General features: G+C 42.1%; 2 protein-coding genes across 3 annotated transcripts; one reads left to right on the top strand and one right to left on the bottom strand.

The window, feature by feature from the left end:
- Positions 1 to 2,236: 2,236 nt before the first annotated feature.
- desi1b (desumoylating isopeptidase 1b) lies at positions 2,237 to 5,610 on the bottom strand. Its single transcript, XM_071909768.1, has 6 exons — positions 5,238 to 5,610; positions 4,999 to 5,020; positions 4,821 to 4,890; positions 4,505 to 4,614; positions 3,486 to 3,608; positions 2,237 to 2,374 (listed from the first exon to the last, which is right to left on the bottom strand). Exons 1-6 carry the CDS (start codon positions 5,326 to 5,328, stop codon positions 2,290 to 2,292), a joined length of 501 nt encoding a protein of 166 aa, XP_071765869.1. The 5' UTR covers positions 5,329 to 5,610; the 3' UTR covers positions 2,237 to 2,289.
- A 755-nt stretch (positions 5,611 to 6,365) lies between these two features.
- On the top strand, positions 6,366 to 14,622 carry xrcc6 (X-ray repair complementing defective repair in Chinese hamster cells 6). Of its 2 annotated transcripts, XR_013507545.1 has the most exons (14): positions 6,366 to 6,405; positions 6,819 to 6,901; positions 7,687 to 7,799; positions 8,356 to 8,497; positions 8,949 to 9,200; positions 9,790 to 9,976; positions 10,185 to 10,371; positions 11,176 to 11,344; positions 12,126 to 12,287; positions 12,464 to 12,593; positions 13,144 to 13,244; positions 13,365 to 13,481; positions 13,759 to 14,461; positions 14,500 to 14,622. XR_013507545.1 is itself a non-coding variant. In XM_071909752.2 (13 exons), exons 2-13 carry the CDS (start codon positions 6,829 to 6,831, stop codon positions 13,956 to 13,958), a joined length of 1,833 nt encoding a protein of 610 aa, XP_071765853.2. In that variant the 5' UTR covers positions 6,366 to 6,405; positions 6,819 to 6,828; the 3' UTR covers positions 13,959 to 14,622. The 2 variants fall into 2 exon arrangements, 1 of the variants encoding a protein (XP_071765853.2); XM_071909752.2 differs by having other exon boundaries at positions 13,759 to 14,622.
- The last annotated feature ends 205 nt before the right edge of the window (positions 14,623 to 14,827 follow it).

Below are 14,827 nucleotides of genomic sequence, written 5' to 3'. Positions count from 1 at the left end.
CCCAGAGTTAAAATAAAAAAACCCACAGATGTCAGAAAGACAGAGGAAAGACAGAGACAGAGGAAAACTGGACAGTCAGTATTACATGGAAGCATTTTTTTTGTATATATCTTAAATTGGACTGGGCTTTAAAGTAAGGGACAGTCATAACTCATTTTCGTACAGGTAAGCGTTCAGTACAGAACAATGTTGAAGGAATAAGGAAGGATGTTTTAATACCACAGCTTGGTGAAATAACATGTTAAATATACTGTATAAGTAAGCTTGATTATGCGATTGTAATAACAATACAAATTAGATTCATGATCACAATTACAACATCCTAGGAAAAATATTAAAGTCGTAAACTCACAAAAACAAGTTTGTCCTAAACTGAGAATAAACAGGGAATAGAAACATTGATGGCATGAACAAAATTATTTTCTTTTTCCTTAGGAAGGGATTAATGGCCACAAAACTAAAAAGTGAGGAAAGTGAATGGCAGTTGGCATAACAACTCATATAGATATAATTTACTATGCCTGGCTTTGCCATATGATTATAAAACAGTACAAATCCTTCAAACAATATTCTGTTATCAGACATAATTCCTGGATATGTAGCAGTCGCTCTTTAAAAACTGAACAAATTCTCCTAGACATTGTCGCTGAAGCAACAAAAACTGCAGTTGTTCGGTGCACCATTTTAATTAAAAAGCACAATCCAGTGCTGCGTGGTCAGGTGTTCCTGAGTGTGTATGTACACCGAGACGAGTGTCACCTTGGATTTGGTCAAACTGTATTTTCCCGATACACTTAAATACAAAGACAAGAGCCAGTAAAGCAGTTTTACTGAGTGTCGTCTAGTTAAAATTCCAGTCTCTCCTTTCCTTCCTTTTCATTTTCATCTACTCTAGCCTTACCCTTGGAGTGTCAGAGTTGTATTAATGACCACAGAGAAAGAACACAAAAAAACACAATACAAAGACTGATTAAAGAGTGATTAAAACACCAAGCAGAATAATTCAACGCTATTAAGTAGGAACCACACCCGCCCCAGGCTCCAGGACTACGGAAGGTCAAAAAAAACACCCCGAGTTTACATTCAGATGATCCTCGGCTCCTTGGGAGAGGAACAGAGCTAACGCGATTTGCTGAGGGAAAAATTAATACCCAAGAGGTCCATTATAGAATCCATTAACATGGAAAGTTAAAAATATAGATTCAAGCATAACTTTGCCCAAACAGCAGGAAAACTGTGATAAATTATAATAAATAGCATTCCTGATAGGAAAGAGAGGCTCAAACCTCACAAGCCCCAAAGTGCATGATGTATACCAGAAATTTCATGATCAGGATCTGGAGCGAGCCTGAGTGAACGACCATGAGGAGATGCAGGCGATGAGGGGAGAAAAACTTCTGCGGCATCTCATCATCGTCCTCAGAGGTATGAGGCTTCGCTCTCTGTCCCAAGGAGCCCTGACCCGTCACGCGCTTGATAACAGAAAGGGTGAAAGACAAGGCTGAGGTCCGGTAAGAGATTGTGTTAAGGCCAGGGTATCGCAGGATCGGTCAGGCTTTGCTGGTATATTACTGGTAAGGTAAGAGGTTTGGTTCGCTCTCCGTCTTGGAAGCAGAAGTCGAGCACGAGTTATCGGCATGTACCAACTCAGACAAAAAGAATCCAGCGTTTTTTTTACTAAATAAAGTAACTTTTACTGTGTGTGTAAAAGTTTTTTTTAAGCAGCTAAAAAAAGAAACAACACTGTCACTTTGATCCTCTCATGTCTGAGTCTGCACATGTCAATCCATTGTTCTTCACTTGTGGATAAGTCATCTCATGGTTACCCTAAAATCCCTAACAAACTGCCATAATGAAGGAATTAGGACCTGGATTCACAAAGCTTCTCTGAGTACCAATACTGGAAACTAACAGTTTTTCCTCTCAGATCACAAAAACTAAAAAATCTGATGGACAAACAGGGATGATTATCGCTGCTCCAATATCAGTACTCCCACTTTGTGAACACAAACCCAGAGCTGCAGATGAAATATCCCACCCAGGGCAGGAAGCTTAATTTTTTTTTAGTCCATCAGCAACCGAGGCTGCTACACCTCAAACCTCAGATTTGTGGAACAGAAAGGGATGTCCAAAAGTGTCAGGTAGGATAGACAAACTTATCAGCCACATGCACAGATGTTACCAGGGTCTGGCTGGTGGCTGCTGGTTAATTTCCCACCCCCCAAATCCCACCCCTTAAATGAACAGACTTAGAGCATTTCTTTAAGATATGATTGCGCGCAGTCCCATCTATCTCTGTCCGGTGAAGTTGTTGCCTCCAGGAGGAGATATGGTGATGGAGTCCAGAATGGGACGGAGAGCCTGGCCAAACGGCCTGGGGAGGAAAACACAGCAGACAGTACAGTTATACTGCATGTGAAAGTGTCAAAATAGATCTGAACAAATGATGTGTGTCTGGGCGAGGGAAAAATATAAACAGATCGAGCAGGATGGGAGGAGGAAGAGTCTTTTAATGTGTGAGAATGAGAGAGAGAGAGAGAGAGAGAGAGAGAGAGAGAGAGAGAGAGAGAGAGAGAGAGAGAGAGAGAGAGAGAGAGAGAGAGAGAGAGAGAGAGACCAAAACTTCAATACTTCTTCAATACAATTGCGAAAGATTGAATTCAGCTGTTGGCAGCTGTTGTTTGATGTCACAATAATAATGAAAAATGCCATAAAATGTGTCATTTTTAAGTATAAACGCTGCATGTATTACACTGTGCTGAATACATACAGAACGGAGACTAAAGTGGACATCAAACATTAATATGGGTGCTCACTTATTGAATTTTATGATTTAATATAAAGTAATTGGTTTAAAACAGTATTTCTACCTATTTTCAAATCTCACACTTTTATTTTGAAGGCAAAACGGCCAAACCAGAAGTCTTGATTCTGGTAATTCGAGCTAGTCTCACCTATTGAGGCCGGGGTGCGCCACACCTGACGTATTTTGAAATAACAGCTAGAGTAGCTCATAGATTAGTAGCTAGTAGATTTCAGCTAAATAATGGTGTAAATGTCTTTTCAAGTCACTTTGGGATCGTTTGGCTTCAGGAGACTTGGGTTATGCTGGACGAGCTGCATGGAGCCATTTTATGGTTATTTTCCGTTATTTTTTGAAGTCTGAAGACAGGTCTCCAGCAACTTCATTTGTTTTGGAGAAAGCTGCAATGTACTTCTTCCGGGGATCTCCGGGACTGTTGTATGGACTAACAAACTTTACCCGATTTTCTACTGGCATGGGGGTGAGTAGATAATGACTGAATTTTTGGGTGAACTATTCCTTTAAATTTAGTATTGGTATTGAAGTAACAATTCTGGTATCATGGCAACACTAGTATTGACAGAGACAAAGGGAAACACAAAGACAGAATGAGACAGAGAGACCAAGAGCTTCGGCAGTGTAAGAACGGCCTCATGATGCTTATTGAACAGAGTTGACTCACGTGGATAGAATTTCAGACGGAAGGTCGGTGATGTACGCGGGGATCTTGGTGCCTGTGAGGAACTGAGCCACCTCATTGGTGAAGGTGTTGCAGTTGTGCTCAAACAGGTGGTACCTATCGTTTCTGTGTACCAAGAGAGAGAGAGAGAGAGAGAGATAAAGCAAATACAGAGAGAGGAGGAGAAAAAGTAAAAGATAAAGAAATTCAGAGAAAATATGAGAAGTGAGACAGGGTGGAGAAGGGCGGGTGAGTAGCAGGAAAAGACAAGATAGTGACAGAGAAGATTTCGACAGGGAGATAAAGTGGAACAAAGTATGACTCCGTTTGTCAGACTGCAAGACTGTTTTTTCAAACAAGGGTAGTTCAGACTAAACGATTGGGAAGCTGTTCAAACAAGGCAAGGGGTCAAAGACACGCATCACACACATGAAGACAAGGGATCACACACTACCAGAATAATTCACTGTAAAAATGCAATTGCAAAATAGGTGTTCAATTGTTTCTTTCTCCATGGGAGAGAAGCTACAGTTTTCATTTACGTTACAAATGCATTTAAGTGACATCATCACAAGATAACACTGATGAAGAATTTTGTGTGAAACTTCATTCACAGGCATCTTGTCATTTTATGCCATTTTACATGAGATGTATTCCTCCATATTAAAAATTGTATAGCAACTTATCAAGAGTGGAGTTGGGAATCTCTACTGATGTAAGTGAGTGGGAGCTGTTGTTATTATAAGTGACGTCTCTTCTGGTTAATTCTCTTTTTCTTCCTCCTTGAACTAAACTCCCATTGGCTGCTGCCTGCTTAACTCTCAGATTTCAGTCTTGGCAAGTCCTTGACCGCTTCACACTAGTCCAACCAGACTGGACCAACTAGATCAAACATGTTGGAAAAAATCTTGTGGGGTGAAAGACTCAGAGTCTGCAGTGTTGAGCCTGTTCACACTACAGGATAACCTGCGCCGACCTATCAGCAACTGTACTGAAATAGTCTAGTGTGACTTAGCCTTTACCTGTACGTGGACTCTCCTAGCGAAGACAGGTACTCCATAAAGATCTCCTCTGTCACCTCAGTGTTGCCTAGGTCCACTATGGAGTTTGGCTGCCCCAGCTGGGTGCCACCCTATGACACACACACACACACACACACACACACACACACACATCTCAGAGGATACCTCCTTCCCTGCATTTTCTCAAGTCTTTGACTAACACTTTTTGCGCCATCTCTTTATAGATATTTGTATTTTCCTGTATGCCAGTAAAAGTGTCATACTGTCATACTGTACATGCTCCACATTTAAAGAAAAGGATGAGGCTGATTCTTACAGGTGGACAACTAGCGATGCCCTCTCCTCCATAGAAAAACTCCTCTCCATGGATCACAATAGCTGTGTGCCTGTAAGAGACCAAAACACCTTTTCCAATACAACCATTGCCAAAGAAAACAGTTCAACACAATAAGTTGGATTGTTCAGAAAAGGCCTGACAAAGTAGCTGTACTCACCATATCCCATCAAGCTGTTTCCCTGTGATGATAAAAGCAAGAGTTGAGTCAGAGTAGGGCCTAATGCATCTTACTTCATGCATTAAGTTAATATAGTTAGCAAATAGACAGGTATTAGCTCAATTGTTAGCCTGAACAGCATCCCCGCTCTCTCCCGGTTCCTCTCCCCGGGCAGGGTGCTCTCTCTGCGGCTTGCCCGAGGCCAACCACCGCTAGCAGCTAGCTTGTTAGTAACTCACCTAGCATGAGAGGACTGAGCTGGCGAGCCATGCCTCTTGACAAGTCGTAAATGTACAGTTTCACCGTGTACGATGGGCTGGTTTGATCCATGATTCAGAGGGTTTTTCCTCAAAACGAGGCGTTAATATGACAACTGCAGCAAAATTCAAAGTCTCTTGGTAATCCACCAACCGTTAGCCGGCTAGCTAACAAGCTAGCTACCAAATTGTATCAAGTTAAGCTATATCAGCCAAACAATACTTGACGTCAACAACAAATAAAAGGCAAATAATGTTAAAATACAAATATACAAACACGATATAAATAAAGCAATGAATGAAGCTGCAGCTAATGTAAATCCAGTAGTGACAGCTAAAGCTAGCCGGCTGTCAGCTGCTGCTGTGTCACTATGACTGAAAACAATACAAACATGACTGTACGGATTCCGCCACAGCTCAGAAACCAGCCAATCAGCTGAGAGCAGGCAGCTGGCTGCACGAGCATGGGTCAGAGGCAGATGGAGAAATATTATAATATTCTTACAGTGTTTCTATAGCGACTTATGGTGTGTGTACTCATTAGTGCGTTCATAGTGAAGGCTACTTTTATTTTTTAATCTATTGTGGTATTACTACTGTGTTTTCTGTTGTATATTGCTTACCTATAATAGTTATAGGATTTGTTAAAAGTTTTGCTGTCATATTAAGGCCATATAATACCTTCTAAATCTTATAAAAGGATAATATAATATATATAATCGTTTATATACCCTATTCTAATTCTTTTCACGGGGATTGTGCTATAACGTTCAAATACCATAACAATAGCCCATGTCTAGGCTATAAATTATGTAATAATGTCACTGAAAGAGTTTCTTTTAAAATGCAAAGCGTTTAGCATCCCATTTTATGACAACACTTGCATTGTCATGCTTTCATCAAAACTACTTTTTTTAAATTCGTTAGGCTATTACATAGTTCTTGGCAACAAAAACAACAAAAACATAGCCCATTACTAGAGGGAGTCATTGCATGCCATGGCAGCATGCGCTGTTACGGGATCTCTCGAACTGCCGCATTTTTACCACAGAAGAAGAAATCATGCGCGTTCGCGTCACTGTGTTGCTCAGCGTGCCAGTCATTGAAACCAAACTAGTCCAGACTTGTGATAATACATCAACAGAGTACGGTACGTTATGCTCCTGTAAAATAACTCACTATCTCTGCAGTTATTATTATTTTTAATTGTTTTACCTTATTCAGGCGTTCACTCCGTATACATTTCGTGCTTGACAGAGATACGGTTGTCAACAAAGCAAACCCAAATACAGAAGCTAACTGCGGCTAATAACAAGCTAGCTGAGTTAGCTAACTTTGCCCGCCTGAAGTTGCACCTTCAGTTCATGTTTGTGATTTGTGTTTGCCGTCTGCACAGCTCTTGTTCTTTGCAGTTACCCAGCAAACGTACGGAGTGATACCCCGAGGGAATTTAGACTACACTGTTCAAATAAAAGTTTTACTTTTCTACTGTTTGCAAGCTATATTTCCTAATTTTATACCTTGTTAATGTGTTGAATCCTTTCGTTTCATCGATGACATCAGAGGAAACACCATGGCAGAGTGGAGGGCCTTCTACAAGAATGAGGATGAGGATGAAGAGCATGAGGAAGGAGAGGAATCAGGAGGTGGGAAGAAACTGCATAATCATGTGCCAATAATGCATTTACTATTGAGAGGATTCTGTCAATTATCAACAATCACTCTGCCTTTTGATCATTTAATCCTTTCTACCTTTTCTCCTTAGCTCTCATTTTATGCCTCGCATTTCACCGTCATACTTTATCATTCTTGGCTCACAGGGATATTTTGTTACATCTAATGCTGTACCTCCTTACTGTTGGTTGCTTATAATGTTGGTGATGGAGGATTTTTGAAACTTATTCTAGTGTTGCACGCATTGTAAGTCGCTAGAACGTCATCTAATCAGCCAAATGTAAATATTGTTGGACTGTGATAGACTTTGCTATACAGATTGCAGGCAGCATGTAGTCTAATCAAGATTAATGAAGTAAATATGCTCTATAGGTGTTACTTAGGGCTGAGCAATAATTCAATACTATCGCCTTTCAATAGAATAATATTGTGATGAAGTATGATTTTGAGTTATTGTGATACACAATTCTGTTGTCTAAATCAATGAATTAATGTGAGATTAATTCAAATCTCACAAAATGAGATCTGAAACAAATTAGGGAATATTATTTGAAAATTAGAGTTTTATCATATATTACCATGCAGTTAAATGCGATGCACATTATTATTTAACATGCAATTTAGCATATGTTAGCAGATATCATTCTATATTGGTATCAGAATAATTTCATAGGATTAGGTTTGCCCATACTGTCTACACTTAGTGATACAGCACGCCAAATTATGTTTTCATTCTTGTCCTTTGTTTCTTCGTCAGGAGAATACAAGGTGACGGGGAGAGATAGTTTGGTCTTCTTGGTTGACGCTTCCAAGGAAATGTTCATCAAAGGAGAAGATGGAGAGCCTTCAAACTTTGACATGACCATGCAGGTAAGATGGCCGGTTCTCTCTTTCACTTTGTCTTCGTTGTTTACTGCCTGTCCTCTGTTTTCCGTACCTGTCCACTTCCTGTACAGGTGTGGAGAAAATGGAAATTTATGGAAAAGGAATTTTGTCTCAAGAAATTTGGGAATTACAGAAAACAATTGGAAAAGTATGGACAAAATATTGTTATTCTGTCCTAATATACATACTACTACACATTTTCTGTGGTTTTAGACCCCTGTTATCTCACATATTCTGATATTTGACGTTGTGAAGAATAATCTTCATACAGTGATACAGCAGAGTTAGTAGGGAAAAGACAACTGTCTGTGTAAAACTGAACACCAAAATCTTCAATCCAAATCAAGGAATTATGGTCTAGGAAAAGATATGCAGTTTTTAAATTTAATCTGTGTAGGAACCCTGAAGTAAAAATCGCTCACGCATAGCTATATCAGTATCATATGATTATTTAATTCACCATTTTTACTAAACTCAGATTTACCGTCCTTCATTTATTCAGTCTTGTGATGGTAGATGTCTGTCTGTCCTCTCCTTGCAGTGCGTACGCAGTGTTTACACCAGCAAGATCATCAGCAGCCACAGGGATCTGGTGGCTCTGGTTTTCTACGGCACAGAGCAGAGCAAGAACCCCAGGAACTCCTTCAAACACGTCTACGTCTACCACGACCTCGATGAGCCTGGTACGACTCTGCAGGTTCTCAAAATGGGGTCCGACGACCTCCAGGGGTCCTTAAGGGGTTTCAGGTGGCCCGCAAAATACAGAATAGTCTAAATTCACTATCATTTAATTCACTGTAAATTATCCCAATTGGAGATTGTATGAAAATGACTATTCTAATGATAAGTTTCACTCTCACCACTGTTATCTCTCCATGTACAGTGTAGACAGATATACAATTCAGTGCTTCCCATATGGGTCACTGGGACAAAATCTTACCACATGGGGGTCCGTGGCCTAATGTGTGTCTATTTCAGGGTTGGTGACATGAAAATGTTTGAGAACCCCTAGATCATACTATGATTTGTTGTTTCTTTCCTCCTGAATAAGGTTTTTATGACCTAATATAACTCTCTTCCATCTTTTTGTCTCCCTTCTTCCATCCCTCCATCTTTCCCCTCCTTTGCCCCCAGGTGCAAAGCGGGTGCAGGACGTGGAGGCCCTGCGGGGGACGAAGGGCGCCCAGCTGGCAGCAGAGACCATGGGCAGCGGGGAGACGTCGCTGGGCGATGCGCTGTGGTGCTGCTCCAACCTCTACAGCGACATCAAGCTACGCCTGTCACACAAGCGCCTCATGATCTTCACCTGCAGGGACCAGCCACACGAGGGCGACAGCGCAAAGGACCGGCAGGCGCGCACCAAGGCCGGAGACCTCAAAGAGACGGGTGGGTTTGAAGGCAGCTTGGCTCTCATGATGCCTCTAATATCCCTTCTTGGTCTAGGAGGAGGATTGTGAATTAAGGTTTCACTAGGCGACTTTGCGTTTTGGCAGCTCCAAATGCCAGCAGGAGGTAACTCTTTGAAAAATGTAACTTCAGTACCCAGAAATCCTGTGCAGTGATGGCAGGAAAGTCACACGGCACACTCATATTTACCAACCGGCCGGTCTGTGATGCTTTATACCAAAGGAAACCAAGGAGATGAGAGAGGAAAAGATCTAACGTTGGCGAGTCCAGCTTTCTCTGCTGCTGTTTAGGAGACAGTTTGGATTTTGCTCTAAAGTTTCAATGCATCACCTCCTGTGGGTGGAGAAGATTTCCCTCCAGTGTCGGGACTCAACTCCAGAATTTAATTTGGGCAAATAGGGCGAATCTACAAGGTCTGATTTAGTGGGAATGGGACGCTTTTCTCTGTTGCAGCCCCACTTTATGATTTAGACTGACAGTACAGGTGAATTTTTACCTATTGCAGCTTTAAATGATAATATGAAATATTTAGCCTGAAGCAATGTTTGACCAGTCCCTTCTCTCGTAGGCGTGGTCATCGATTTGATGCACATGATGAAACCAGGCGGCTTCGACGTCTCGCTCTTCTTCTGCGACGCCGTCAGTCCACCGGAGGACGAGACGGAGCTGGGGCTGCAGCTGGAGCCTTGTGGGAAACTGGAGGACCTCCAGAAGAGGGTCAGGGCCAAGGAGCAGAAGAAGAGAGCCATGTCTAGGTAGAGATGAGAGTCACACATTTCATTCTTCAGACACAGAAAAGTTATTTTGGTTTCTTGTGCTTTTCAAGGATTCCAGAGTTCACACTGTGGTAGATGTTCAGTCAGCTCCCTTCCTTTCTCTTTACCTTCTTTCCATTCACTTGACCCCTCCTCCTCTCCTTTCCCCTTCCTTCCAACCATCCTTCCCCCTCTCCCCTCCTCCCAGGGTGTCTCTGTGTCTGGGCGAGGGGATGAAAGTGGCGGTGGGAATTTATGGGAACGCGGTGACGGCCCGGAAACCATCTGCCGTCCGGCTGTACAGGGAAACCAACGAGCCGGTCCGCAGCAAGACTCGCACCTTCCACACTCAGACCGGCAGCCTGCTGCTGCCCAGCGAGATCAAGAAAGCCCAGGTAAGGATACTCGCACTATTCTGCTTTGTAGAAAAAGCCTTGAAGACTTTGCTTCCCTAAGGACTAGCTACTGTAGCTGCTTTCACGTCATTTTCTATCAGTCTGTAAATAAGTAATTATTTTTATTTCAATTACCTCGGACTGCCAACATTGGTGGATTTGCTTCAATTTGCTGCCATCATGCCATTCATGACACCAAGTAGGAGATATTGGAGCTTACAAAGAATTCCCATACATCCTCCTTGGTGAAATATTCAAATCCTAAATTTTGGTTTGAATGTCAGCTTAACAAATAGTTGGGGCCTGCCCTAGAAATTACCACCCGCTAAGTGCCAAATTTATAAATATACTCCTTTAGTCATGTTTCATTTGTGTCTATGGCACAAGATGAAAAAGCACTTGACCCACTAGCAAGATGGATGGCATGGGCAGGTTAACATTGGAAAAAAGTAAATTCCAGCAACACTTGCAGTACTGAGAACAAAAATGTATTAGTTAAAACAAACTGGCTCAAGAGAAGGAAGCCAACTTGTCTACAGCCACAACCTTCACTATTTTACAAACCATATTTATTTATTATAATAAAACAGGTCCTCTAATGATGTTAGTCACCAACCAGAATGACTTGTTTGGTAGACAAATGTAGCCACAGCAAAAATTGCACCAGCATTTGGTGGTTGGTGTTAATTTCCCACTTCGATATACAGTATATAGCATAGAGGCTCATTAGTGATATTCATATTGCTGGTACTCTGTCACCATTACAACGCAATGCTTTCTGCACCCTGTGCCTGTTTGCTGTAGGTTTATGGTAAGAGACAGATAGTGATGGAGAGGGACGAGGTGGATGCCATCAAGAAGTTTGAGGATCCTGGAATCTTTCTGATTGGATTCAAACCGATGGAGAAACTCAAACTGCATCATCACATCCGTCCCTCCGTCTTCGTCTATCCTGAGGAAGACCAGGTGACAGGTAGGAGCGTGTGTGATTTAAAGCTGCACAAGCAGTTTAAAAAATAATAAAATCACAGTATTGACTACTGATATTTCAAAATTGCAAGAGGTTGAACTTGTTGAAAAGGGAGGGAAAGGTGTTTAAGCCTCCTGAAAAGTTATTCTTCTGATTTATAAATCAAGCTGCATCTTTAATTTCATTATAATTGAGCCAATTGCAAGTATCAGCATGTCATTTTCCCACCCATCACGCCTCACATGACCATTATTTTTTGAAAGTTTTTTAAAGTGGTGAGTCCACTCTGGTTTGACTGATATGGATTTTGAAGGCCAATAAACTTAAGACTAAAGTCGCCAATGGCCAATATTTTGTCTTTATATTTGATCTTCTTCATGCCAAAAATGGCAAGTGTTTAGTGTTTGCCTCCAGATTTTTATTGTTGCCGGGGTGTAAAAGCCTCTGAAACAGCATTTAGACCGTCATGGGACACTAAAACTCTCCAGCACACCTATTCAGTGGCAGGGAAACTCAACAATACAAAACAATCACCTGAATATAAAAAAAAAAAAACAACCTCAAATTTCATTGCAGGTTTTACAGGCTATTTTTCTTGTATTCTTGTACATTTTTAGCATGGGTTGTCCCAGTGGGAATTGAACCCTTAATCCTGGCAGGATTAGTGCCTTGCTCTACCTATTGAGCAACACAAGGAATTGAACCCTTAACCCTGGCTGTGTTAGCGCCATGCTCTACCCACTGAGCTTTATATCCTGTGTCCCCCCCCCTCCCCCCGCCCCAGGCAGTGCGTGTGTGTTCACCGCCCTGTTGAGGAAGTGCAGTGAGAAGAACGTTTTCGCCGTGTGTCGCTACGTCCCTCGCCGAAACTACCCGCCTCGATTCGTAGCCCTGGTGCCCCAGAGGGAGGAGGCGGACCAGGGGCAAAACCAGGTCACACCACCAGGTACAACACTGGGATGGGAAGACATTGTAGAAGTCCATCTTTTTACTGCACGCATGTTTGAATATGTGGACCTATTTCTATATGGATTTATCTTAATTATTGTCCAGTACCAGTGACAGAATTGGATGTGTGTATCACTCTTTCCCTGTTGACTTCTGAACACTTTCCTGCACCAGGTTTCAATGTGATCTTCCTGCCGTTCGCCGACGACATCCGGAGGCTGGACGTCCCCCAGTGTCCCACAGCCTCCGACATGCAGGTGGACAAGATGAAGGAGATCGTCTCCAAGCTGCGCTTCAAATACAGGTAATCAATAAAATATCAAAATCACAATATCAACTATTGGAATTTCTAAAATGCAAGAGGCTGCAGTATATTCGTAGAAGGAAAGCTGTTTGATAGCCTTTTTTTATAGACGCTAAATCGTTTTAGTCATTTATCAAGTAAAAATACCAAACATTTGCTGCTTTTCTCCATTTCATATCATAAAATTAATACTTGGGTTTTTTTGGCTGCTGGTCAGACTAAATAAGGCTCTGGTAACTTGTGATGGGCATTTGTCATTATTTTTGACATTTTATGAATGATTAATCGATTCGTTGAAAAAATATATTGATAATCGCTAATAACAGTAATTGTTAGTTGTGGCCGTAGTTGAAAACAAGCGTTAAGGAGGAAAAACATTTTTCACTTTTGTTATTGTTACTCTGCTTATGTGTCTTTTCAGCATGGCTGTCAGTTCATATTGGTATCGGAGATGAGTTGCATCCTAGAATAGATATGAACAGTCATCCAAAAACAAAACTGAGATATGAACTGCAGTGTGAACGGAGCCTTTATGTGTGTGTGGTTGCAGGAGTGATGCTTTCGAGAACCCAGTCATCCAGCAGCACTACAGGAACCTGGAGGCCTTGGCTCTGGACATGATGGCTCCAGAGTCCATCGAGGACTTAATTAGTAAGAAGCAAACAAACACACATTCAAAAGACTTGGAGTTTCACCTGTGGCTGGTACACAGCTGCCTGTTTCTCTCTCTCTCACGGTCTCTGTCCTCTCCCTCTTCTTCCTCTGTCTCAGTGCCGAAGGTTCATCAGATGGACCAGCGTCTGGGTCCGCTGGTCCAGGAGTTTAAAGACCTGGTCTACCCCGCCGGCTACAACCCAGAGGCCAAACCAGCCGCCAAACGCAAAACAGGTCAGAGCCGGGAGCAAAGTCACTTTTTTCAATTGACCGCAGTCGTTTTTGTTTTTATCTAAGGTGCAATAAGTCCGATTTTTCCTGCCTCATAGCACAAAATGACATAGTATATCTGTGAGGTTGATAAGATTGTTAATCAATACTAATGACTCAGCGTTTACTTGGACAGGTACTGAGATTTCTGGTGTTCAAAACTCACTTTCCAGCCCAAAAGTGGGTTTTCAACTTAGAATCCTATTTTGACTGCGTTTTTCTCCACCTAATGAACTTTCAGCCGATGCCGGAGGCGGAGCCGAGAAGAAACCCAAAGTGGAGCTGCAAGAAGACGAGCTGAGGGCCCACGTGCAGAACGGCACCCTGGGAAAGCTGACGGTGCCGGTGCTGAAGGAGGCCTGTAAGCAGTTTGGGGTTCGGACCACCGGGACCAAGAAACAGGAACTGATAGACGCTCTGATCGCCCAGCTGGCCAAGTGAGGAGAGGAGGAGAGGAGATACGAGCCTCGCTTTGACTTGTTCAACGGGCAAACTGGTTTCAGATCCGCACTGTTTATCCTAAGACTTGATTCAGGTTTGGAAATTACCTGCAGACACCTTCCACTAGCCAGGTGCTGGTAAATTTTGGATATAGTTGATGTATGTTTACCAGCTACTGTGGCAGGTAACTAACCATCATTTGGAGGTCTTGTTTGTCTTTTAAATATCAATATTCCTTCCTTAGCTGGCTGGTGAAATGGTCAACATGGCCGATGAAATTTGGGATGTACCAGCCACAAAAAAAAAAAGTTTCCTGCTCTGCTTGATGCATTCGGCCCTGAACCATACACCCTAAGCATGGTTTAGCAGTTAGGGTGCCATGGTAACCAGTTCTATCAATAATAAATGAATGTAAATAAGTTGGGGTTTTTTTGTAAATGCTTTCGGTGTCAGTGAGGAGGTATCAGTCTGTCTAAAACAAGCTCTCAAACTGGTTAATGTGGGTGACAAGATTATAAAAAGTCTTAATGTACTGGAATAGATGAGAATATATGCACATGTTCAGAATAATGCTGTAACCGAGAATGACACTTGTTGATTTTTTTGCCTTCCCCCCTCAAATCTTGCCTTTGTAATAAAAAAAGAAAGATTTTTTTAACTCTAACTGCTTCTATCTTGTATTATTTGTCGATGCCTGTGCGTCAGTCGGTGTGCGTCTCATGCAGCGTTTCCAGTTCTTCCTGTCCGATTAAGAAAAAAGGGCGTCTCCCCCCCAAAGTAAAACCATAGCATTGTGAGCATACCTGGGCCTTCCACTGCATTGTATCCCCATGCAGCACAATAAAATAAGAGCTGTGTGCATGTGGAGG

The sequence above is a fragment of the Centroberyx gerrardi genome, chromosome 20 (assembly GCF_048128805.1).
Source record: "Centroberyx gerrardi isolate f3 chromosome 20, fCenGer3.hap1.cur.20231027, whole genome shotgun sequence".
Taxonomy (NCBI): domain Eukaryota; kingdom Metazoa; phylum Chordata; class Actinopteri; order Beryciformes; family Berycidae; genus Centroberyx; species Centroberyx gerrardi.
The sequence above is the reverse complement of the archived record's forward strand: the minus strand, read 5'-3'. Positions and strand labels throughout refer to the sequence as shown.